The sequence below is a fragment of the Podarcis pityusensis genome, assembly GCF_964106645.2.
Source record: "Podarcis pityusensis genome assembly, chromosome: 1".
In the NCBI taxonomy this organism is placed as follows: domain Eukaryota; kingdom Metazoa; phylum Chordata; class Lepidosauria; order Squamata; family Lacertidae; genus Podarcis; species Podarcis pityusensis.
In genome coordinates, this window is record NC_138028.1 from 115723420 (window position 1) to 115750089 (window position 26670).

Consider the following 26670-nt stretch of genomic DNA (forward strand, 5'->3'; position numbering starts at 1 on the left):
CCGCCACTGAACTGCAATTCCCAGCTCCCTTGGCAAATCCCAGTGCCCAATCCCCATGCTTTATTTGAGGCAGGGGTCCTTTAATTGCAAAAACAACACCACGGAGGGCAGTAGTCACTACGAAATTTGCCCCAGAGTAGAGCCGTCAGTATTAATGACCATGGTTAGGGGTTAGGGGGCGCAAATTACTTGCCTTGCCCCGGGTTAGGGGGCGCAAATTACTTGCCTTGCCCCGGGTGCTGACTACCCACGCTACGCCGCTGATGGCCAGTGGCTATGGGTGTTGGAAGTTGTCGTCCAACAACATTTGGAGAGTTGCAGGCTACCCCCAGTCAAGAGCATGAAAGCTGTCAGGAGGCTGACATTTGTTTTCAGGGGGGAAATGCATGGTTGTTTCAAGTAAGAATGATATCAGCTTAAGATTGTGAGAACTAATTCAAAATACATATACATAAGTTATTAATTTTTGTGTGTGACCTATGTGTCTGTTTCCTATCATTTGATTTTTAATTTCAGTGCCACCTAAGATTCTGATGCCAGATCATGTCAATATAAAGGCTGGGCAGAAACTCAGGATTGAAGCACATGTTTATGGGAAACCCCACCCGACTTGTAAATGGATGAAAGGAGACAAAGATGTGGCAATATCCAGTCGCCTGGCTGTGCATAAAGCAGACAGCACTTCGGTTCTCATCATTAAAGATGTAATTAGGAAAGACAGTGATTATTACAGTCTAACAGCTGAAAACAGCTCGGGAGTAGCTACTCAGAAAATCAAAGTGGTCGTCATGGGTACATTGAATCTTCTTTTCCATGCTTACTTCTCAACATTCTTAACATGATTCACCAATGAGCATGACCTTATTTGTACCTGTATGTTTGTCTCTTTCTGTAGATATCCCTGGTCCACCACAGCCACCATTCGAAATTTCTGACATAGATGCTGATGCTTGCTCTTTGTCATGGCATACTCCTCTTGAAGACGGTGGTAGCAACATCACCAACTACGTGGTTGAGAAGTGTGATACCAGTCGAGGAGACTGGATAACAGTGGTAGCTTCTGTTACAAAGACGAATTGCAGAGTTGGAAAACTCACCCCTGGAGAAGAATACATGTTCCGTGTTCGTGCTGAAAACCGATTTGGAATTTCTGAACCGCTTCCGTCCGATAAGATGATTGCAAGGTTTCCATTTGGTATGTCCACCTCAGACAATGGTGCAGTCTTTATTAGAATACTTCTAAGGGTGAAATGATTTTTTTTAAAAAAAAAATTCTCATCTCTTTCTCTACAGATGTTCCTAGTGAACCAAAGAATGCACGTGTTACCAAGGTGAACAAGGACTGCATTTTTGTGGCATGGGACAGGCCAGACAGTGATGGAGGCAGCCCAATAACTGGTTATCTCATTGAACGTAAAGAAAGGAACAGTTTGCTTTGGGTGAAGGCCAATGATACACTTGTGCGATCCACAGAATACCCATGTGCAAATTTAATTGAAGGCCTTGAGTACACATTTAGAATCTATGCTCTGAATAAAGCTGGTGCAAGCAAGCCTAGCAAACCAACAGATTTTATTACAGCCAGAACACCAGTTGGTAAGCAAAACATTTGCATACATTGCATTATGTATAACTATTATTGTTAATACTGAGCTGACTTAAGTACCGTAACATTAGGATAATATGGCCAAAGCTAAACTTTCTTAAACTGCACTGATTTCAACAAGGAAGGTAAGCATTTGCTTATTGAATTCCAACGAAAAGCCTTGCTTTTGGCTAGATTGTGCCCAAAGTTTAATTTCTCTGGATTTAAAAAGAAAGAAAGAAATATACCATGGTTGTTCAGTGATATGCATCTTTTGTGTTGTGACATTTTCTATCAAATGCCATAGAATAAACCTGACCTCATTTGTTTTTAGATCCCCCTGGCAAACCCGAGGTTATTGATGTCACTAAGAGTACTGTGTCTCTTGTCTGGGCAAGACCAAAACATGATGGTGGTAGCAAGATACTTGGCTATTTTGTTGAATCCTGTAAACTGCCTGGAGAAAGATGGGTACGATGCAATACCACTCCCCATCAAATACCCCTGGAAGAGTACACTGCAACTGGTTTGGAAGAAGGTGCACAGTATCAATTTAGAGCCATAGCAAAAACAGCAGTGAACATTAGCTGGCCTTCTGAACCTTCTGATCCAATAACCGTTCAGTCAGAAAATGGTAAGGAACGCATTTGAGTACCATTAGAATTGAGCCATACTTTTATCCTTCTCATTGTTATGTGCTCATTGGAATGTATTTCCCCCCCTCCCCTTCTACATTTTTTTTTACACTGCAGTACCACCAAAAATAGAACTCGGTGTAGCTATGAAATCCTTGCTTGTAGTAAAAGCTGGAACCAATGTTTGTCTTGAGGCCAATGTGTTCGGCAAGCCTATGCCAACTATTAGTTGGAAGAAAGAAGGGGAGATCCTGAAACCAGTTGAAGGAGTCAAGATAACCACCAAGAGAAATTTATCTACTGTGGAGCTCTTCAGCGTAAATAGAAAGCAAACAGGAGATTATACTATCACAGCTGAAAATGCAAGTGGTTCCAAATCAGCAACTATTAAACTTAAAGTACTAGGTAGGCTAAAAGTTCATTTGAATCAGTGTATTTAAACTTCAGGAAATGTAGCAGTTGTAAGACTTCACTCACCGCCTAATTTTTCTTTCCCAGACAAGCCTGGTCCTCCAGCTTCAGTTAAGATTGTAAACATGTACACAGACCGAGCAATGCTTTCTTGGGAACCTCCTCTTGAAGATGGGGGCTCAGACATTACTAATTACATTGTCGACAAACGGGAAACAAGCAGACCCAACTGGGCTCAAGTCACCGCCAATGTCCCCATCACTAGCTGCAGCGTTGAGAAACTAATTGAAGGACATGAGTACCAATTCCGCATTTGCGCTGAAAACAAATATGGAGTAGGTGACCCAATTTTGACTGACTCAGCAGTGGCTAAGAATCCATATGGTAAGCTTCTCTCACTGGATTTTTCTATCCATTTAGTGTCAATCTATGTTTTAACATTTGCTTAAGAACATTTCAAATTATTATTTATAGATGTGCCTGGACCATGTGAACCACCTATAATTAGTAACATAACAAAAGATTTCATGTCGGTAAGCTGGAAAGCACCTGCTGATGATGGCGGCTCCCCTGTAACTGGATATATTGTTGAAAAACGTGAAACGAGGGCAGTTAACTGGACAAAAGTGAATAGAAAGCCCGTCATTGAAAGAACCATAAAGGCCACTGGACTCCAGGAAGGAACAGAATATGAGTATAGGGTAACTGCACTGAATAAAGCTGGACCCGGCAAACCTAGTGGAGTATCTAAAGCAGTATATGCACGTGATCCTCAGTGTAAGTTGAACACAAGCACATTTTTCGGTCTTCTGTGACTTTGTGAGTGTGTGCAAATGGGTTTGCCAGATCATAATTGTGTAATTTCTTGGTGCTTTCATTCTCAGATCCTCCTGGCCCACCAGCGTTCCCAAAAGTGATTGACACCACCCGTAGCTCTATAACCCTGTCTTGGACCAAACCAGCATATGATGGTGGAAGCCCCATTATTGGCTACCTTGTTGAAGTAAAACGAGCAGATACAGATAACTGGGTCCGGTGCAATTTGCCAAGGAATTTGCCAGATACCCGTTACGTTGTGACTGGACTCACGGAGAACACAGAATACCAGTTCCGCATTTATGCTGTCAATAAGGTTGGATATAGTGACCCAAGTGATGTGCCAGACAAGCACATGGCCAAGGACATTTTAAGTAAGTTGTCCTGAAAAGAAATTGACTTGTTGACTTTTGTGCATATTGTGGGTATCGGTATAGAAGGTTTAGTGGAGGGCCTATGAGAAACTAGGGGCTCTGTGCTGAACTGTTTCATGAACTCACACATGTCTAGTCTTTAAACCACTATTCCCTCAGTTGTTAAAAACCACACAATCTAGCCACATGCTCCTCATTCCGCTCTGTTTCTAAAATTTTCTTGAGAATGGAATCCTCAGCTTTTCTTTCCATCTGCACTATCATTGTTGCACATTTTCCTCTACCCAGAAACACACTTGCTCCTTCTCTGTCTTGTGTGAAAGAAAACAATGTCCTCCTTCTGAATAATAATGCAATGGTATCATGTTTTGAGTGCAAGGCAAGCACACTTTCCCAATGGGAAGCTCCTAGATAGTTGTAGAAAAGTAGGGACCGCAACTTGACTGAAAGTGTAGAGTGGATTCCTCTCAAAACAAAGGGAGAGAGAAGAATATGAGAAACCACTGGTGTCTGGCTGGGTGGCATAAAAACTGGCAATTAGGGAAGGAAGGTTAGAGTAACATTTAGAGAGATTTCCTCTCTTTTACTCATCCACTTGCTTTTTCTAAAAAAGAAAAAAGAAAGCCTGAGCTTTATTCCCCCTAACATCATTGCTTTGTATTTTCTCTCTCTTTCCTTTCCATTCCCATCCTGCCTCAGCCACTGACACTGATTTTATTATATTTTAAATTGTTATCATCAGCATTTGACATCTACTTTTATTTACAATGCAGTTCCACCTGAGGGAGAGCTTGATGCTGAATTGAGGAAAGTTCTGGTATTACGTGCTGGAGTCACAATGAGGATTTATGTGCCAGTGAGAGGCCGTCCACCTCCCAAGATTTCTTGGTCTAAAGTGGATGCCAACATAAGAGACAGGCAAGGACTAGATATCAAATCAACTGACTTTGACACTTTCCTGCGCTGTGAAAATGTAAATAAATACGATTCTGGAAAATATGTCCTGAGTCTGGAGAACGTCTGTGGCAAAAAAGCATACACAATGGTTGTAAAAGTACTTGGTAAGTGCTACGTGATTGCCTATTATTGTCTTAACTATCCATACACGTTTTATTTTATATATTTTAGTCATTAACTGAAATGGTTTATTTGCATCTGTACAGATACTCCTGGGCCACCTATTAATCTGATTGTAAAAGAAGCATCTAAAGATTCTGCCTTTATTTCATGGGAACCTCCTATAATTGATGGCGGGAGTCCAGTGAAGAACTATGTGGTTGAAAAACGTGATGCAGAGAGAAAGTCGTGGTCTACAGTAGCCACAGAGTGTCCAAAAACAAGTTTCAGGATCTCTAACTTGGAGGAAGGCAAATCTTACTTCTTCAGGGTTTTTGCTGAAAATGAATATGGCATTGGCGACCCCTGTGAAACTCGTGATGCAGTTAAAGCTTCTGGTGAGAATATTCACATGATTACTCTATCAGGCTATTGTTAAAAGGCTCTTGTGCATCTAACTTTATATTAGAGATTTGTTCATCATTATATTCTTTTCTCCCTGCTAGAAACACCTGGACCTGTTGTGGACTTAAAGGCTTTGGCTGTGACAAAGTCATCCTGCAATGTATCGTGGAAAAAGCCCATTAGCGATGGTGGAAGCCGCATTAATGCATATATCGTTGAACTTATGACTGGTGAAAATCAGTGGCAGGAAGTTATGAGGTCAAAGAATCTCCAGTATTCAACAAGAGACTTAACAGAAGGCAAAGAATATACCTTCAGAGTGAGAGCACAAAATGAAGCTGGATATGGAACACCTAATGAAATTACAGTGCTGGCAAGGGACGATATAGGTGAGTAGATTCATACATTTTCTCGTTCACAGAGCACACTGCATATGTCAGTATAGTGAACAATAGAACTACCCCATGAGATAGCCATGCCAGTCTAATAAAGCAAAAATAGCAGAGGTGTCACAAAACCTTTCGTTCTTTTACAGAACAGAAGTTACTGAAATGAAGCAACTGTATTCACTGCACTGAGCATACAATAATAACAATATTATAATAATAATTTATTATTTATATCCCGCCAATATGGCTGGGTCCCCCCAGCCACTCTGGGCGGCTTCCAACAAAACACTAAAATACAATAACCTATTAAACATTAAAAGCTTCCCTAAACAGGGCTGCCTTTAGATGTCTTCTAAAAGTTTGGTAGTTATTTTTCTCTTTGACATCTGGTGGGAGGGCGTTCCACAGGGCGGGCGCCACTACCGAGAAGGCCCTCTGCCTGGTTCCCTGTAACTTGGCTTCTCGCAACAAGGGAACCTCCAGAAGGCCCTCGGCGCTGGACCTCAGTGTCCGGGCTGAACGATGGAGGTGGAGACACTCCTTCAGGTATACTGGACCGATGCCGTTTAGGGCTTTAAAGGTCAGCACCAACACTTTGAATTGTGCTTGGAAATGTACATACAATCATTCAATACCTTTTTGTCTTCCAGTGGCACCTGATCTTGATTTAAAAGACCTGCCAGGCTTGTGCTATTTAGCTAGAGAAGGAAGCAGTTTCCGCCTGAAAATCCCTATTAAAGGCAAACCAGCACCAACGGTGACATGGAAAAAAGGGGAAGACCTGGCTCTTACTGAGACAGGAAGAGTTGCATTTGAAGCTACAGCAGTTAACACCTCACTCCTTGTACGTGATTGTCATAAAGATGATGCTGGGAAATATACAATCAAACTGAAGAACATTGCTGGCAGTAAAGAAGCGACTATTTCTGTGAAGGTTGTTGGCAAACCTGGAATCCCAACAGGACCTGTGAAATTTGATGAAGTCACAGCTGATGCCATGACATTAAAATGGGCTCCTCCCAAAGATGATGGTGGTTCAGAAATCACTAACTACATTATTGAGAAGAGAGACAATGTGAATAATAAATGGGTCACATGTGTGTCTGCTGTGCAGAAAACTACCTTCAGAGTCACAAGACTTCATGAAGGCAGTGAATATACTTTCAGAATCAGTGCTGAAAATAAATATGGAGTCGGCGAAGGTCTTAAATCTGACCCAATAATTGCAAGGCATCCATTTGGTAAGCACAAAAAATATGTTTGTTGTGAAGCATTCTGTCATTTAAGGTTCAGTCTAATTCTCTCTTACATTTATTATATTTCTAGATGTTCCCGATGCTCCACCACCACCCAAAATTGTTGAGATTAGGCGTGATTCTGCCTATTTAACATGGACAGACCCCAAAAAGACAGGTGGCTCACCTATCACAGGTATTTCTTTTGACATTTAATTTTGCATAAGATTCCCCAAGGTGTTAAATCTTAGGATCACAAATGCCAATCATGATGTAACACATGTTCCTACCCTCCACCAGCTTTTGCAATGTCCAGACCCAACTAACGTCAAGGCTCTGGTGTCTGTAAGGCCCGAGGGGGGCATGTTGAGAAGCAGCTTAGATTCAAAGCCTTCCAGTGCCACAAATCAGGGTGATATTGAGCCACATTTCCAACGGGAGGGGAAAATACAAGTGACAAAAGAGTGCAGAGTGTTCCTCTGCCCTGCTGGCTTAAGCCTGGCATGGCAATGGATAAGGCAGTGGAGCTATCTTCATATTTCACTACCACCACCTCAGGATTGTACTGCAAAGCTTGTTAAGTAGCCAGTTGCCTGATGTCCTGCGATGGTGACAGAAACCGCTCAGAGATATCAGACAAGGATGCTTTTGCAAAATAAAAAAGTTGGTTCCTATCCGCCCCCATTTTTGTTTACCTTTTGAAATACTAAGCATGTGTTTCCTGTGCTTGTATGCTTCTGTAGGTTACCACCTTGAATATAAAGAAAGAAATAGTATTTTGTGGAAGCGAGCAAACAAGACCCCACTAAAGATGAGAGACTTCAGAGTGACAGGGTTAACGGAAGGTTTGGAATATGAATTCAGAGTGATGGCAATCAATCTTGCTGGAGTTGGTAAACCAAGTCTGCCTTCTGAGCCAATTGTAGCCCTTGATCCAATTGGTAAGCTTCCCAAAGTAAAGAGATAAGTCTTCATGTGTTAGAAAACAGTGATATACACTTTTACTACTTCTGTATTCTGTTGTTTTCAGATCCTCCTGGGAAGCCTGAAGTTATCAGTGTGACTAGAAACTCAGTGACTCTGATCTGGACAGAACCAAAATATGATGGCGGACATAAATTAATTGGCTACATAGTGGAGAAACGTGATCTACCTTCAAAGACTTGGATGAAGGCAAACCATGTGAATGTTCAGGAATGTGCATATACAGTAACTGACCTTTTTGAAGGATCTAAATATGAATTCAGAATTAGAGCTAAGAATACCGCTGGTGCTATTAGTCCTCCATCAGAATCTACCGGAGCCATTATATGCAAGGATGAGTATGGTACGTATTCCCTGTAAAGGCACACACCAGTTTTTAATATTTTAGGTATCTTCTTTCCTAACATATTAATTCTCTTTTACAGAGGCACCAACTATTGTTATTGATCCTACTGTCAAAGAAGGCCTGACTGTTAAGGCAGGAGACACCATCTCAATGTCTGCTATTAGCATCCGTGGCAAGCCACTTCCAACTTCAGTGTGGTCTAAAGGAGGCAAAGATTTCAAGCTTTCAGAGACTGTTCATATTGAATCAACTCCAACTTCTTCAACGCTTTCTGTCAAGTATGCCGCTAGAAAAGATTCTGGTGAATATACGATCACTGCAACCAATCCTTTTGGTACTAAAGAAGAACACGTACATGTAAAAGTTTTAGATGTACCAGGCCCACCTGGACCAGTTGAAGTGAGCAATGTTTCAGCTGAAAAGGCTACTCTCACATGGACACCCCCAACAGAAGATGGCGGGTCACCAATCAAGTCTTATGTACTTGAAAAGAGAGAAACTAGCCGCCTTCTATGGACTCAAGTTGCTGAAGACATTCAGTCTTGTAGGCATGTTGTGACTAAGCTTATTCAAGGAAATGAGTACCTTTTCCGTGTTTCTGCTGTGAATCAGTATGGCAAAGGAGAACCATCTCAATCAGAGCCAGTTAAAATGGTGGATAGATTTGGTAAGCAAAACTAGTCAAAAGGTATATGAATTTACTGCTGTAAAAATAGAAAAACATTTATGTGTTTATCAAAATCTGTTTTCCTCCTTTTAGGGCCTCCTGGTCCACCTGGTAAACCAGAAGTATCAAATATTACGAAAAACACTGTTACTGTAACCTGGAAAAGGCCAACTGATGACGGTGGCAGCGAAATCACAGGCTACCATGTGGAAAGAAGAGAAAGAAAAGGCGTGAGATGGGTCAGAGTTACAAAGAAACCAGTATCAGACCTTCGATGCAAAGTGACTGGACTCCTAGAAGGAAATGAATATGAATTCCGTGTCAGTGCAGAAAACAGGGCAGGAATTGGACCACCAAGTGATATTTCTCAACCAGTATTAACCAAGGATGCTGCATGTTAGTATGATTTCTATACTTTGGGGGGGGGGGTCCCTTTATAGCATGATTATCTATAAGGATTCCAATCAAATAAAATGTGTTGCCTTTTTTCATTATTTATAGATCCACCGGGACCTCCTTCCAACCCACGAGTAACTGATACAACAAAGACAACTGCTAGCCTAGCATGGGGTAAACCTCACTATGATGGCGGACTTGATATAATCGGCTATATTGTGGAGCATCAAAAAGAAGGAGAAGACACATGGGTGAAAGATACCACGGGGACTGCTCTAAGAATCACAGAATTTGTGGTTGCTAATCTCCAGCCAGGAGCCAAATACAATTTTAGAATTATTGCCCTCAATGCTGCTGGCGCTGGTGAACCAGCAACGATAAAAGATGTTGAAATCAGGGAACGTGAAGTAGCTCCTGATTTTGAATTAGACGCCGAGCTGAGGAAAACTCTTGTTGTTAGAGCTGGACTGACCATTCGGGTATTTGTTCCAATTAAAGGGCGCCCAGTTCCTGAAATCACATGGACCAAGGATGATATTTCACTTAAAGGACGTGCCAGTATTGAAAATACAGACTCTTTCACACTTCTCATTGTCACAGAATGCACTAGATATGATGCAGGAAAGTATGTCATGACCCTTGAAAATGCTGCTGGCAAGAAGACTGGTTTTGTAAATGTAAAAGTCTTGGATACACCAGGGCCACCAATAAATCTCAAGCCCAGAGACATATCTAAAGATACCATCACCCTACAATGGGATATGCCTCTAATTGATGGTGGTTCACGCATAACAAATTATATAGTTGAAAAACGTGAGTCAACACGAAAGGCATATTCAACCATCACAACAAAGTGCCCAAAATGTTCACTTAGGATTCCTAATTTGGCTGAAGGGTGTGAATATTACTTCAGAGTATTTGCTGAAAACGAATTTGGAATTGGTGAACCTGCCGAAACTGCTGAACCTGTAAGAGCGTCAGAGGCGCCATCACCACCAGAGAGCCTTAATATCATGGATATCACAAGGAAGACAGTCAGCCTTGCTTGGCCAAAGCCCGAACATGATGGTGGTAGCAAGATTACTGGCTATGTTATTGAAGCCCAGAAAAAAGGTTCAACTCAGTGGACACATATCACAACTGTGAAAGCATTAGAATGTGTGGTAAAGAATCTGACTGAAAATGAAGAATATACTTTCCAGGTTATGGCAGTTAATAGTGCTGGAAGAAGTGATCCAAGAGAAAGCAGACCAGTTGTCGTTAAAGAGCAAATGATGCTTCCAGAATTTGATTTGCGTGGCATTTACCAGAAAACAGTAATTGCCAGAGCTGGTGACAATATCAAAGTTGAAATACCTGTGCTTGGTCGCCCAAGGCCAACTATTACTTGGAAAAAAGAAGACCAGTTAATTAAACAAACTCAAAGAGTAAACTTTGAACATACTGCTTCTGCAGCCATCTTGACCATTAATGAATGCACTAGAAACGATAGCGGCAGATACCCAATCTCAGCTAAAAATATTGTTGGTGAAGTTAGCGATGTTATAACTATACAGGTGCATGATGTTCCTGGACCTCCCACAGGGCCAATCAAATTTGAAGAAGTTTCATCTGACTATGTCACCTTCTCATGGGAACCTCCACTGAATGATGGAGGGGTACCAATAAGTAACTATGTTGTAGAAATGCGTAAAACCGACAGTACTGCATGGGCTGAGTTAGCAACTACTGTTATACGTACTACTTTTAAAGCTGCTCGCCTCACTACTGGGACAGAGTACCAATTCCGTGTTAAAGCTCAGAACAGATATGGTTCAGGACCATCTATCAGTTCAGAGAATGTAATTGCTAACTATCCTTTTAAAGTTCCTGGTCCTCCAGGCACTCCTCAAGTGATTGCAGTCACAAAAGATGCAATTAGCATTAGCTGGCATGAGCCTTTGACAGATGGAGGAAGCCCCATTTTGGGATATCACGTTGAGCAAAAAGAACGAAATAGCATTCTTTGGCAGACCGTAAGTAAAGCTTTGATATCAGTAAATACCTTCAAATCAAGTGGTCTTACATCTGGCCTTGCCTATGAATTCCGAGTCATAGCAGAAAATATGGCAGGCAAGAGTAAACCAAGCAAGCCATCTGAGCCAGCATTGGCCCTGGACCCTATTGATCCTCCTGGGAAGCCAGTTCCTCTCAATATTACAAGACATGCAGTAGCACTTAAGTGGAAAAAACCTGAATATAATGGAGGTTTTAAGATAACTGGCTATACAGTTGAGAAAAGAGATCTTCCTAATGGCCGATGGCTAAAGGCTAACTTCGGCAATATACTAGAAACTGAGTTCACTGTTAGTGGTCTCACAGAAGATGCTGCTTATGAATTCCGTGTGATTGCTAGAAATGCGGCTGGTGCTGTTAGCCACCCATCCGAACCATCAGATGCAATAACGTGCAGAGATGAGATTGAAGCACCAAGGATCATGGTTGATGCTAAATACAAAGACACTTTGATATTAAAAGCAGGCGAAATTTTCAAACTTGAAGCTGACGTTTCAGGTCGCCCTCCACCAACTCTGACATGGACGAAAGAAGGAAAGGAGCTTGAAGACACGGCAAAATTAGAAATTAAAATAGCTGATTTCTCAACTGTTCTTCATAATAAGGACTCTATAAGAAGAGATGGAGGTGCCTACACACTTACAGCCTCCAATCCAGGTGGCTTTGCAAAACATATTTTCAATGTCAAAGTACTAGACAGACCTGGTCCTCCAGAAGGGCCTTTGGCTGTGTCTGATGTTACCATAGAAAAATGTGTCCTGTCATGGTTACCACCTTTGGATGATGGAGGCGCAAGTATTGACCATTATGTTGTTGAGAAACGTGAGACTAGCAGATTGGCATGGACAACTGTAGCCACAGAAGTTCCAGTAACAAAATTAAAGGTCACAAAGCTATTGAAAGGCAATGAATATATCTTCCGTGTTATGGCTGTTAACAAATATGGCCTTGGCGAAGCCCTGGAATCAGAGCCTGTTCTTGCAGTAAATCCTTATGTAGTACCTGATCCACCGAAGACACCTGAAGTTACAGCTGCAACCAAAGATTCTATGATTGTGTGCTGGGGACACCCTGATTCTGATGGTGGAAGCCCTATAATCAATTATATTGTAGAACGTCGTGACAGGGCTGGACTACGCTGGGTGAAATGTAACAAGCGGGTTGTCACAGATTTGCGCTATAAAGTATCTGGACTCACAGAAGGTCATGAATATGAATACCGAGTGAAAGCTGAAAACGCTGCTGGTGTAAGTGAACCAAGTCTAAGCAGTCCATTCTACAAAGCTGCTGATACTGTATTTAAGCCAGGTCCACCAGGTAACCCACGTGTATTAGACACAAGCAAGTCCTCAATTACAATTGCTTGGAATAAGCCAATATATGATGGTGGCTCAGAAATCACAGGCTACATGGTTGAAACAGCATTACCTGATGAAGATGAGTGGAAAATTGTAACTCCACCAGCAGGGCTGAAGGCGACTTCCTTTACCATCACTAATCTAAAAGAAAACCAGGAATATAAAATCAGAATATATGCTATGAACTCTGAAGGCATTGGAGAACCTGCTCTTGTTCCTGGGACACCAAAAGCTGAAGAAAGGGTACTGCCTCCTGAGATTGAACTTGATGCAGACCTACGTAAAGTTGTGACCCTCAGAGCTTGCTGTACTTTAAGACTCTTCGTCCCAATTAAAGGAAGACCAGCGCCTGAAGTGAAATGGTCAAGAGAACATGGAGAGTCTTTAGACAAAGCCGCTATTGAATCCACAAGCTCTTATACACTACTTACAGTTGGAAATGTGAATAGATTTGACAGTGGCAAATATATACTGACTGTAGAAAACAGCTCAGGCAGTAAATCAGCATTTGTAATTGTAAGGGTTCTTGATACACCTGGCGCCCCACAGAATCTGAAGATAAAAGAGGTTACAAAGTCATCTGTGACTCTCACGTGGGACCCTCCCCTCATAGATGGTGGCTCTAAAATTAAAAATTATATTATTGAAAAACGTGAGGCAACAAGAAAAGCATATTCAACAGTTATGGCCAATTGCCATAAGACCAGCTGGAAAGTGGACAATCTACAGGAAGGTTGCAACTATTATTTCAGAGTTCTAGCTGAAAATGAATATGGAATAGGGCTTCCTGTTGAAACATCAGACTCTATTAAGGCATCTGAAAGGCCTCTTCCTCCAGGAAAAATAACTATATTAGATGTGACACGAAAGAGTGTATCTTTGTCTTGGGAGAAACCTGAACATGATGGAGGAAGCAGAATTTTGGGCTACATTGTAGAAATGCAAAGCAAAGGCAGTGAGAAATGGGCCACATGCACTACCGTAAAAGTTACTGAAGCTGTTATAACTGGACTGATCCAGGGTGAAGAATATTCTTTCCGTGTTTCAGCTCAGAATGAAAAAGGAATCAGTGATCCTCGACAATTGAGTGTACCAGTTATTGCGAAAGATCTTGTGATACCACCAGCCTTCAAACTGTTATTCACTACCTTCAGTGTACTAGCAGGTGAAGACTTAAAGGTTGATGTTCCATTTGTTGGTCGACCCAAGCCATCTGTAACGTGGCTCAAAGATGATGTGCCACTAAGACAAACTACTAGAGTAAACGAAGAAAATACAGACAACAACACTTTGCTAACAATAAAAGAAGCATGTAGAGAAGATGTTGGACAATATTTAGTAAAACTTTCTAACTCTGCTGGGGAAGCTACTGAAATTCTTAACATTGTTGTCCTTGACAAGCCAGGACCTCCAACTGGACCAGTGAAGATTGAAGACGTAACTGCAGACAATATTACCATTTCCTGGGGACCACCCAAATATGATGGTGGCAGTTCTATCAACAATTATATTGTGGAAAAACGAGACACCTCCACTACTGCTTGGCAGATTGTTTCAGCTACCGTTGCCCGAACAACTCTAAAAGCAGCTAGATTAAAGACTGGAAGTGAATATCAATTCAGAATTGCTGCTGAAAACAGATATGGAAAGAGTACATATCTCACATCAGAGTCTGTGGTAGCCCAGTATCCATACAAACTACCTGGGCCTCCTGGAACTCCTTTTGTACCAAAAGTCTCCAGGGATAGTATGGTTGTACACTGGAATGAACCAGTCAATGATGGTGGCAGCAAGATTATTGGTTATCATTTGGAGCGCAAGGAAAGAAACAGCATACTCTGGGTTAAATTGAACAAAGCGGCAATTCCTGACACTAACTTTAAAACAACTGGACTTGAGGAAGGCCTTGAATATGAATTCAGAGTTTATGCAGAAAATATAGTTGGTATCGGAAAAGCAAGTAAAGGTTCAGAATGCTACAAAGCTTATGATCCTTGTGATCCTCCTGGTCGTCCAGAGCCTATCATCGTCACAAGGAACTCTGTTACTCTTCAGTGGAAGAAACCAGCATATGATGGCGGAAGCAAGATCACCGGCTACATAGTTGAGAAGAAGGAGCTACCTGAAGGCCGCTGGATGAAAGCAAGCTTTACGAATGTTATTGAGACCCAGTTTGCAGTAACTGGCCTAGTTGAAGATCAAAGGTATGAGTTCCGTGTCATTGCGCGCAATGCTGCAGGCGTTTTCAGTGAGCCATCTGAAAGCTCGGGGGCAGTCACAGCAAGAGATGAAGTAGAGCCACCTCGCATAAGTATGGACCCCAAATTTAAAGAAACCCTTGTACTGCATGCTGGTGAATCGTTCAAGATTGACGCAGACGTTCACGGTAAGCCGCTGCCTTCTATTCAGTGGCTAAAAGGCGACAAGGAACTAGTGAATACTGCACGCTTGGATATAAAAACCACAGACTTTGCCACAAGCCTAAGCGTCAAAGAAGCCATTCGCGTTGACAGTGGGCATTATGTATTGCTGGCCAAGAATGCTGCAGGTGAAAAGACAGCTTCCGTTCATGTTAAGGTTCTTGACAAACCTGGCCCACCTGAAGGTCCGGTTGTTGTAACAGGAGTTACTGCTGAAAAGTGTTACCTGGCATGGAAACCCCCATTGCAAGATGGTGGTAGTGACATTTCACATTATGTAATTGAAAGAAGAGAAACAAGCCGCTTAGTCTGGACTTTAGTTGATGGCAATGTACAAACCCTTAGTTACAAAGTTACTAAACTTTTGGAAGGCAACGAATATATCTTCCGCATCATGGCTGTAAACAAATATGGGGTTGGGGAGCCTCTTGAATCTGAGCCTGTAATGGCTAAAAATCCATTTGTAGTGCCACTTCCACCAAAAGCCCCAGAGGTCTCGGCTGTTACCAAGGATTCTATGATTGTAGTATGGGAAAGACCACCCTCTGATGGTGGCAGTGAAATTTTGGGTTATGTACTAGAAAAACGTGATAAAGAAGGCATTCGGTGGACAAGATGTAACAAGCGTTTGATAAGTGAACTTCGATACAGAGTTACTGGACTTATAGAAAATCATAATTATGAATACAGAGTCTCGGCTGAAAATGCAGCTGGCCTCAGTGAGCCAAGCCTACCTTCTGTTTATCATAAGGCTTGTGACCCTATATACAAACCAGGTCCTCCCAACAATCCTAAAGCAATAGATGTTACAAGATCTTCAGTTTTTCTCTCCTGGAGTAAGCCAATCTATGATGGTGGCTCAGAAATCCAAGGATACATTGTTGAAAAATGTGATGTGAGTGTTGGGGACTGGGCAATTTGTACACCACCAACTGGAATTAAGAAAACAAATATGGAAGTAGAAAAATTGCAGGAGAAGCATGAATATAAATTCCGCATTTGTGCTGTTAACAAAGCAGGAGTAGGAGAGCATGCCGATGTTCCTGGAACTATTGTGGTCGAAGAAAAGCTGGAAGCTCCAGACCTTGATCTTGACTTGGAACTGAGGAAGGTTATCAATGTAAGAGCTGGTGGCTCCTTAAGATTATTTGTTCCAATCAGAGGACGCCCAACACCCGAAGTAAAATGGAGCAAGGTGGATGGTGACATCAGAGAGGCAGCTGTTATTGACAGCACTAGCAGCTTTACCTCGCTGGTTCTCGACAACGTTAACAGATTTGATTCTGGAAAATACACTCTTACTTTAGAAAACAGTGGTGGAACTAAGTCTGCCTTCGTCAGTGTAAGAGTCCTAGATACCCCAGGCCCCCCAGTGAACCTGAAAATTAAGGAAATCACCAAAGACTCAGTATCACTTGCCTGGGAGCCTCCTTCGATAGACGGTGGAGCTAAAATTAAAAATTATATAATAGAAAAACGTGAAGCCACAAGGAAAGCCTATGCTGCTGTTGTAACAAACTGCCACAAGACATCGTGGAAAGTGGCTCAACTTCAGGAGGGCTGCTATTATTACTTCAGAGTTTGTGCAGAGAATGAATTTGGAATTGGCCTGCCTGCAGAAACAAGTGACCCAGTTAAAGTTGCTGAAGTTCCTCAACCTCCAGGAAAGATAACAGTGGACGATGTGACAAGAAACAGCGTTTCATTAAGCTGGGCTAAGCCTGAACATGATGGCGGAAGCAAAATTTTGCAATACATAGTGGAAATGCAAGTTAAGGGCAGCGAAAAATGGTCAGAATGTACGCGTGTGAAAGTTCTTGAAGCACTTGTTACTAACTTATCTCAAGGACAAGATTATCTCTTCAGGGTAATGGCTGTAAATGAAAAGGGTAGGAGTGATCCACGGTCCCTTGCTGTTCCAATAACAGCCAAAGATTTAGTTATTGAACCAGATGTACGACCAGCATTCCACAGTTACAGTATACAAGTGGGACAAGACCTAAAGGTGGAAATACCAATATCTGGTCGACCTACACCTACTATTACTTGGACCAAAGATGGCATGCCATTAAAACAGACAACTAGAGTTAATGTCATCGATTCACCTAAACTTACTGTGCTGAGTATTAAAGAGGTCACCAAAGAAGACAGCGGGGCGTATGAAATTGCAGTTGCTAATGTTGTTGGACAGAAATCTGCAGCTGTTGAAATTATAACGCTAGACAAGCCTGATCCTCCAAAAGGCCCTGTTAAATTTGATGAAATTAGTGCTGAAAGTATTACATTATCATGGAACCCTCCAGTATATACAGGTGGCTGCCAAATCACTAACTACATTGTTCATAAGAGAGATACAACCACCACTGTATGGGAAACAGTTTCAGCTACCGTTGCAAGAACCACTCTCAAGGTGATGAAGCTCAAAACTGGATCAGAATATCAGTTTAGAATATTTGCTGAAAATAGATACGGGCAGAGCTTTGCCCTGGAGTCTGACACGGTTGTTGCTCAGTATCCCTATAAAGAACCAGGTCCTCCTGGCACACCTTTTGTGACAACAGTTACAAAGGACTCTATGGTTGTGCAATGGCATGAACCAGTAAATGATGGTGGAAGTAAAATTTTAGGTTATCATCTTGAAAGAAAGGAAAGAAACAGCATTTTGTGGACAAAGGTAAACAAGACAGTTATTCAAGACACACATTACAAAACATCTAACCTTGAAGAAGGCATTGAATATGAATTTAGAGTAGCTGCAGAAAATATTGTTGGTGTTGGCAAAGCAAGCAAAGCTTCTGAGTGTTACGTAGCGCGTGACCCTTGTGATCCTCCAGGATGCCCTGAAGCTATTATTGTTAAAAGAAGTTCAATTACTCTGCAATGGACAAAGCCAGAATATGATGGTGGCAGCAAAATTACAGGCTACGTAGTAGAGAAACGTGATTTGCCTGAAGGTCGTTGGATGAAAGCAAGTTTCACCAATATAACTGAAACTCAGTTTACTGTAACAGGCCTTACTGAAGACCAACGATATGAATTTAGAGTCATTGCAAGGAACGCCGCTGGAGCAGTAAGCAAGCCATCTGATAGTACAGGACCGATAACAGCAAAAGATGAAGTTGAGCTTCCAAGAATATCCATGGATCCCAAATACAAAGATGCAATTGTTGTAAACGCTGGAGAAACATTCAAACTTGAGGCTGATGTCCATGGGAAGCCAATTCCCACTATTCTGTGGTTGAAAGGAGATAAAGTACTTGAAGATACTGCCCGATGTGAAGTAAGGAATACAGACTTTAAGGCCTTGATTACTGTTAAAGATGCCATACGTGTTGATGGTGGGCAATATATTTTGCAGGCCTCTAATGTTGCAGGAACAAAATCAGTACCAATAACAGTAAAAGTACTGGACAGACCAGGACCTCCAGAGAGTATTCAAGTTTCTGGAGTTACTGCTGACAAGTGTTCCTTAACATGGGCGCAACCGATCCATGATGGTGGCAGTGACATTTCTCACTACATAATTGAGAAGAGAGAAACAAGTCGCCTTGCGTGGACAGTTGTTGCTTCAGATGCTGTAGCCACAATGCTGAAAGTAACAAAACTTCTGGAAGGAAATGAGTATATCTTCCGCATAATGGCAGTTAATAAATATGGAGTTGGGGAGCCTCTGGAGTCTGCTCCAGTATTAATGAAAAATCCATTTGTTGTTCCTGGTCCACCAAAATCCATTGAAGTAACCAACGTTACAAAGGATTCCATGACCGTCTGCTGGCATCGTCCAGATAGTGATGGTGGCAGTGAAATAGTTAACTACATTGTCGAAAAAAGGGACAGAGCTGGTATCAGATGGGTGAAATGTAACAAACGCCGAATTACAGACCTGCGATTAAGAGTCACAGGATTAGCAGAAGATCATGAGTATGAATTTAGAGTATCTGCTGAAAATGCTGCTGGAGTTGGTGAGCCAAGCCAAATCACTCCCTTTTGGAAAGCATGTGACCCTATGTTCAAACCTGGCCCACCCACTAATGCCCATGCTGTGGATACTACCAAGAATTCAATTACAGTAGCATGGGGTAAGCCTATTTATGATGGCGGCAGTGAAATCCTGGGATATATTGTAGAAATCTGCAAAGTGGATGAAGAAGAATGGACAATAGTTACCCCACAGACTGGTCTGAGAGTCAATCGCTTTGAGATCAAGAAACTCATTGAACATCAAGAATACAAACTTAGAGTTTGTGCTCTTAACAAAATTGGAGTAGGTGAAGCTGCAGCAGTTCCTGGCACAGTTAAACCAGAAGATAAACTTGAGCCACCTGAACTTGATATTGACTCAGAATTAAGGAAGGGAATTGTGGTTAGAGCTGGTGGATCTGTCAGGATAAACATACCTTTCAAAGGACGCCCAACTCCTGAAATCATGTGGTCTCGAGAAGAAGGAGAATTTACAGATAAGGTTCAAATTGAAAAGGGCCTGAATTACACACAGTTATCCATTGATTACTGTGACAGAAATGATGCTGGAAAATATATCCTTAAACTGGAGAACAGCAGTGGCTCTAAGTCTGCATTTGTCACAGTTAAAGTACTTGACACACCGGGACCACCGCAAAATTTAGTAGTCAAAGAAATAAGGAAAAATTATGCTGTACTGACGTGGGAGCCTCCAGCTAATGATGGTGGGGCAAAGATAAAGAACTATGTGATTGATAAACGCGAATCAACCAGAAAAGCATATGCAAATGTGAGCACAAAGTGCAGCAAAACAAGTTTTAGAGTTGATAACCTTATTGAAGGGGCAATTTATTATTTCAGAGTAATGGCTGAAAATGAATATGGAATTGGTGTTCCAGTTGAAACTGCAGATGCCTCAAAAGCTTCAGAACCACCTTTGCCTCCAGGAAAAGTGACTCTCACTGATGTGACTCAGAGAAGCGCATCATTTATGTGGGAAAAGCCTGAACATGATGGAGGTAGCAGAATTGTGGGGTACGTTGTTGAAATGCAGCCAAAAGGAACTGATAAATGGAGTGTTGTTACTGAAACCAAAGTCTGTAATGCAGTTGTGTCTGGTTTGAGTTCTGGACACGAATATCAATTCCGTGTCATGGCATACAATGAAAAAGGCAAGAGTGACCCTAGACCACTGGCAGTTCCTGTGATTGCCAAAGATCTGACCATTCAGCCAAATATCAAACTAATGTTCAATACATACACTGTCCAAGCTGGAGAAGACCTTAAAGTAGAAATACCCTTTATAGCTCGACCAAAGCCTACTATCACATGGGAAAAAGATGGTCAGCCTCTAAGACAGACAACCAGGTTACATGTTGAAGATACACCTACATCAACTACTTTGTATATTAAAGAAAGCAACAAGGATGATTTCGGTAAATATACTGTGACAGTAACCAACACTGCAGGCACAGCAGCAGAACATCTTAATATAATTGTGCTAGAGAAGCCTGGCCCACCACAAGGACCTGTCCGCTTTGATGAAGTTAGCTCGAATTTTGTTGTTCTGTCATGGGAACCACCAGCATACACAGGTGGCTGTCAAATATCCAATTACATTGTAGAGAAGCGTGACACTACTACCACTACCTGGCAGATGGTCTCAGCGACTGTTGCAAGAACAACTATTAAAGTAACAAACCTTAAAACGGGTAGTGAATATCAGTTTAGAATTAGTGCTGAAAACCGATACGGAAAGAGCACCGCACTGGATTCTAAGCCAGTTCTTGTTCAATATCCCTACAAAGAACCAGGTCCACCAGGAACACCATTTGTCAGCATCGCTACCAAAGATCATATGATAGTACAATGGAATGAACCAGTTAATGATGGAGGAAGCAAAGTTCTTGGTTATCATCTAGAACGTAAAGATAAAAACAGCATTCTTTGGACAAAATTGAATAAGGCCCTCATTCAGGACACAAAATATAAATCAGATGGCCTTGAGGAAGGTCTTGAATATGAGTTCAGAGTTGCCGCTGAAAATATTGTTGGCATAGGTAAGGTTAGCAAATCATCTGAACTGTATGTTGCTCGAGATGCTTGTGATCCACCTGGCCGTCCAGATGCCATTGTTATTACAAGAAATTATATAACATTAAAATGGAAAAAACCTGAATATGATGGTGGCAGCAGAATAACTGGATATGTTGTGGAAAAGAGAGAACTTCCTGAAGGTCGTTGGATGAAAGCCAGTTTTACAAATGTAACAGAAACAGAGTTCACAGTAACTGGTCTTGTGGAAGACCAACGATATGAATTCAGAGTAATTGCAAGAAATGCAGCTGGTAGCATAAGTGAACCATCTGAAAGCACAGGACCAATTATTGCCAGAGATGAAATTGAAGCTCCAAGAGCTTCACTGGATCCAAAATACAAAGATGTCATTGTTGTTCATGCTGGAGAAACATTTGCTCTTGAGGCTGACATCCATGGCAAACCCATTCCTGATATTATATGGTCGAAAGATGGAAAAGAATTTGAAGGAGCAACTGCAAGAATGGAAATTAAGTCTACCATTGAGAGAACAACCCTCACAGTCAAAGATTGCATCAGAGTGGATGGAGGCATTTATACACTTAAACTGAGCAATGTTGGTGGCACAAAGTCTATACCAATCACTGTAAAAGTACTTGACAGACCTGGACCTCCGGAAGGGCCTTTGAAAGTTACAGGTGTGACTGCAGAAAAGTGTTATCTGGCATGGGGACCACCTTTACACGATGGTGGCTCTAACATTTCACATTATATTATAGAAAAGAGAGAGACAAGTCGACTTTCATGGACACAAGTGGCATCTGATGTGCAAGCTCTGAACCACAAAGTAACCAGGCTTCTTCCAAACAATGAGTACATTTTCCGTGTAATGGCTGTCAACAAATATGGAATTGGTGAACCACTGGAATCCGAGCCTGTGTTGGCATGTAATCCATACAAACCTCCAGGCCCTCCTTCAATACCTGAAGTTTCTGCAATCACAAAAGATTCTATGATTGTAACCTGGGGTCGTCCAGAGGATAATGGTGGTGCTGAAATTGAAGGGTACATACTAGAAAAGCGAGACAAAGATGGTATTCGGTGGACCAAGTGCAATAAGAAGAGACTAACAGACTTAAGACTCAGAGTAACTGGACTTACAGATGGCCATTTCTATGAATTTAGGGTTTCTGCTGAAAATGCTGCTGGTGTTGGTGAACCTAGTGAACCATCAGTTTTCTATCGAGCCTGTGATGCAGTGTATCCACCAGGCCCTCCAAGCAATCCGAAGGTGACAGATACCTCCAGATCATCTGTGTCCCTTGCATGGAACAAGCCCATTTACGATGGTGGTGCACCTGTTAAAGGATACATTGTGGAATTTAAAGAAGCTACTGCTGATGAATGGACAACTTGCACACCTCCATCAGGTTTACAAGGAAAGCAATTCACAGTAGAAAAACTTAAAGAGAATAGTGAGTATAATTTCCGCATCTGTGCTATGAACTCTGAAGGAGTTGGAGAACCAGCAACTATACCTGGTAGTGTTGTTGCTGCTGAAAAAATTGAACCTCCTGAAATTGAACTTGATGCAGATCTCAGAAAAGTTGTCACCGTACGTGCTAGTGGCACATTGCGATTGTTTGTCACTATCAAAGGGAGGCCAGAGCCAGAAGTAAAGTGGGAGAAAGCAGAAGGCACTCTGAGCGACAGAGCCCAGATTGAGGCTACCAGTTCATATACAATGTTGGTCATTGATAATGTAAACAGATTTGACAGTGGTAGATATAACCTGACCTTAGAAAACAATAGTGGCAAAAAATCTGCTTTTGTTAACGTGAGAGTGCTTGATACACCAAGTGCACCTGTGAACTTGAACATCAGAGAAGTGAAGAAAGATTCAGTGACATTAGCTTGGGAGCCCCCACTTATTGATGGTGGTGCTAAAATTACAAATTACATCATTGAAAAACGAGAAACCACAAGAAAGGCATATGCCACTATTACAAATAACTGTGCCAAGAATGTCTTCAGAATTGATCAGCTACAGGAAGGATGTAGTTACTACTTCCGTGTCTTGGCGGCAAATGAATATGGAGTTGGTTTGCCAGCAGAAACAACTGAACCAGTTAAGGCTTCTGAACCACCCTATCCACCTGGAAAAGTTACCCTTGTTGATGTTACACGCCACACTGCTACTATTAAATGGGAGAAACCTGAGAGTGATGGTGGCAGTAAAATAACTGGCTATGTAGTAGAAATGCAAACTAAAGGAAGTGAAAAATGGAGCACCTGCACACAAGTTAAAACATTAGAAGCAACAGTATCAGGATTAAGTATGGGAGAAGAATACACTTTCCGAGTATGTGCTGTCAACGAAAAAGGGAAGAGTGATCCAAGACAGCTTGGGGTTCCAGTAGTTGCGAAGGATATTGAAATCCAGCCTTCAGTTGAGCTCCTTTTCAATACTTTCAGTGTTAAAGCTGGTGAAGATCTTAAGATTGATGTGCCCATCAGAGGAAGGCCAGTTCCATCAGTTAGCTGGAAGAAGGATGGACTGCCTTTAAGGGAGACAACAAGGGTAAATGTCCACACATCAAAGACATCAACCTCACTAACAATCAAGGAAGCATTGAAAGAAGATGTAGGGAGTTATGAATTAAATGTTTCAAACAGTGCTGGCTCTACAACAGCTTCCATTACTGTAATTGTACTGGACAAGCCAGGACCTCCAACAGCATTGCATATTGACAATGTCAGCAATGATAATGTAACCATATCTTGGAAACCCCCGGAGTATGATGGTGGATGTCAAATTAATAATTATATTGTGGAGAAGAGAGAAACAACTACTACAACATGGAGTATAGTGTCTGCGGCAGTTGCACGAACTTCGATAAAAATAATTCGCTTAACCACAGGATCAGAGTATCAATTCCGTGTTTCTGCAGAAAATCGCTATGGCAGGAGCACCTTCGTTGAAACTGCACCTGTTGTTGCAGAGTATCCATTTAGTCTTCCTGGACCACCTGGTACTCCCCGAGTAACACACGCAACTAAAGCCTTCATGGTTGTAACCTGGCAAGAGCCAGTTAATGACGGAGGTAGCAGAGTACTTGGTTATCACCTTGAGCGTAAAGAAAGAAGCAGCATCCTTTGGACTAAAGTAAATAAAACCCTTATAAGTGACACACAGATGAAGGTCACAGGCCTTGATGAAGGACTAATGTATGAATATCGTGTGTATGCAGAAAACATTGTAGGAATAGGTAAATGTAGCAAATCATGTGAGCCTGTTGCTGCAAGGGACCCATGTGATCCTCCTGGCCAACCAGAAGTGACTAACATTACAAGAACATGTGTCTCACTCAAATGGACCAAACCAGAATATGATGGTGGTGCTAAGATCACAGGCTATATTATAGAGCGGAAAGAGTTACCAGATGGTCGTTGGCTGAAGTGCAACTTCACCAATGTGCAAGAAACTTTCTTTGATGTAACAGGACTTACTGAAGACCAGCGATATGAATTCCATGTAATTGCAAGGAATGCTGCTGGACTATTTAGTGAGCCATCTGAATCAACTGGGCCAGTGACTGTAAAGGATGATGTTGAGGCTCCAAGAATTATGATGGATGTCAAATTCAGGGATGTTGTTGTTGTTAAAGCTGGAGAGATCTTGAAAATCAATGCCGATATTGCAGGGCGACCCTTACCAGTAGTTTCATGGACAAAGGATGGCAAAGACATTGAAGAGAAAGCAAGAGTTGAAATTGTTTCAACTGACAGCACTACTGCAATAACTGTCAAAGACTGCATTCGACGTGATTCAGGGCAATATGTGCTAACATTACAAAATGTTGCTGGAGTTAGATCATTGGCTGTCAATTGCAAAGTACTTGATAGACCTGGTCCACCAGCAGCCCCACTAGAAATCAAAGGACTTACTGCTGAAAAATGTCATCTGTCATGGGGACCGCCTCAAGAAAATGGAGGTGCAGAGATTGACTATTATATTGTGGAAAAGCGTGAGACCAGTAGAATTGCATGGACTCTTTGTGAAGCAGAGCATCCAACAACATCCTGCAAAGTGACAAAACTACTTAGAGGAAATGAATACATCTTCAGAGTGATGGGGGTTAACAAGTATGGTGTTGGTGAACCTTTGGAAAGTGAAGCTGTCAAGGCCCTTGATCCATTTACTGTTCCAAGCCCACCTACATCTTTAGAGATTACTAGTGTGACAAAGGAGTCCATGACTATTTGCTGGGCAAGACCTGACAGTGATGGAGGTAATGAAATTTCTGGATATGTGATTGAAAGGCGTGAGAAAAACAGCCTGAGGTGGATACGTGTGAACAAAAAGCCCGTTTTTGATCTAAGGGTAAAATCTTCAGGCCTTCGGCAAGGATGTGAATATGAATATCGGGTATTTGCAGAAAACGCTGCAGGTCTTAGTCTTCCTAGTGATACTTCACCACTCATTAAAGCAGAAGATCCTGTTTTCCTTCCATCACCTCCATCTAGGCCTAAGATTGTGGACTCTACAAGGTCACATATAACAATTGGATGGACAAAGCCATTATTTGATGGTGGTGCTCCTGTTACTGGATACACAGTTGAATACAAGCTAACCAGTGAAACTGATTGGTCAACTGCTATTCAAAGCTTAAGAGGTACAGAATACACTGTAATCGGTCTTACATCAGGAGCTGAATATGTTTTCAGAGTAAGGTCTATCAACAAGGTTGGCACTAGTGAGCCAAGTGATGTTTCAGAACCTCAGGTGGCAAAAGAAAGGGAAGAAGAGCCTGCATTTGATATTGACAATGAAATGAGAAAGACTTTAGTCGTGAAAGCTGGTGCCTCATTTACAATGACTGTACCTTTCAGAGGAAAGCCTATCCCTAATGTAATGTGGAGCAAGCCAGATACTGACCTTCGTACTCGAGCAAGTATTGATACTTCAGATAACCGCACCTCAATTACTGTTGAAAAAGCAACAAGGAATGACTCTGGAAAGTATACACTAACATTGCAAAATATTGTAAGCACAGCTACTTTGACATTAGTTGTCAAAGTGCTTGACTCACCGGGACCTCCGTCTAATATCGTTGTAAAAGATGTCACAAAAGAATCAGCCGTGTTATCTTGGGAAGCTCCTGAGAACGATGGAGGTGCTCCTGTGAAGAACTATTATATTGAAAAACGAGAAGCAAGCAAGAAAGCTTGGGTCACTGTAACCAACAATTGCCATCGTCTTTCCTACAAAGTTACCAGTCTGCAAGAAGGTGGAATTTATTACTTCAGAGTCTCTGGAGAAAATGAGTTTGGTGTTGGAGTCCCAACTGAAACAAAGGATGGAGTGAAAATAACAGGTTTGTTCTTTAAAATATGTTAATTATATATGCATGTGAGTGCATGACTATCTACCCATGCATACACATGCACACTAATTGTTTACAGGACTTTAGTCTTAATGTGTAATGTTTATATTACTGTTATTAATTTATTGTAAGGCAGTAATCAAATTTTTAGGTG

At 41.7% G+C, this 26670-nt stretch overlaps 1 protein-coding gene across 1 annotated transcript in view; it reads left to right on the forward strand.

Moving 5' to 3' along the window:
- TTN (titin) overlaps nt 1-26670 on the forward strand; it is a 285365-nt gene that overhangs the window by 228465 nt on the left and 30230 nt on the right. The window contains exons 263-280 of the mRNA XM_081002634.1: nt 517-792; nt 896-1195; nt 1294-1596; nt 1920-2219; nt 2338-2625; nt 2719-3015; nt 3106-3408; nt 3516-3821; nt 4595-4882; nt 4985-5275; nt 5384-5671; nt 6322-6912; nt 6998-7102; nt 7650-7847; nt 7937-8233; nt 8316-8903; nt 8997-9299; nt 9405-26507. Coding sequence (XP_080858760.1) covers nt 517-792; nt 896-1195; nt 1294-1596; nt 1920-2219; nt 2338-2625; nt 2719-3015; nt 3106-3408; nt 3516-3821; nt 4595-4882; nt 4985-5275; nt 5384-5671; nt 6322-6912; nt 6998-7102; nt 7650-7847; nt 7937-8233; nt 8316-8903; nt 8997-9299; nt 9405-26507 — 22425 coding nt within the window. The remainder of the gene's footprint in view (nt 1-516; nt 793-895; nt 1196-1293; nt 1597-1919; nt 2220-2337; nt 2626-2718; nt 3016-3105; nt 3409-3515; nt 3822-4594; nt 4883-4984; nt 5276-5383; nt 5672-6321; nt 6913-6997; nt 7103-7649; nt 7848-7936; nt 8234-8315; nt 8904-8996; nt 9300-9404; nt 26508-26670) is intronic.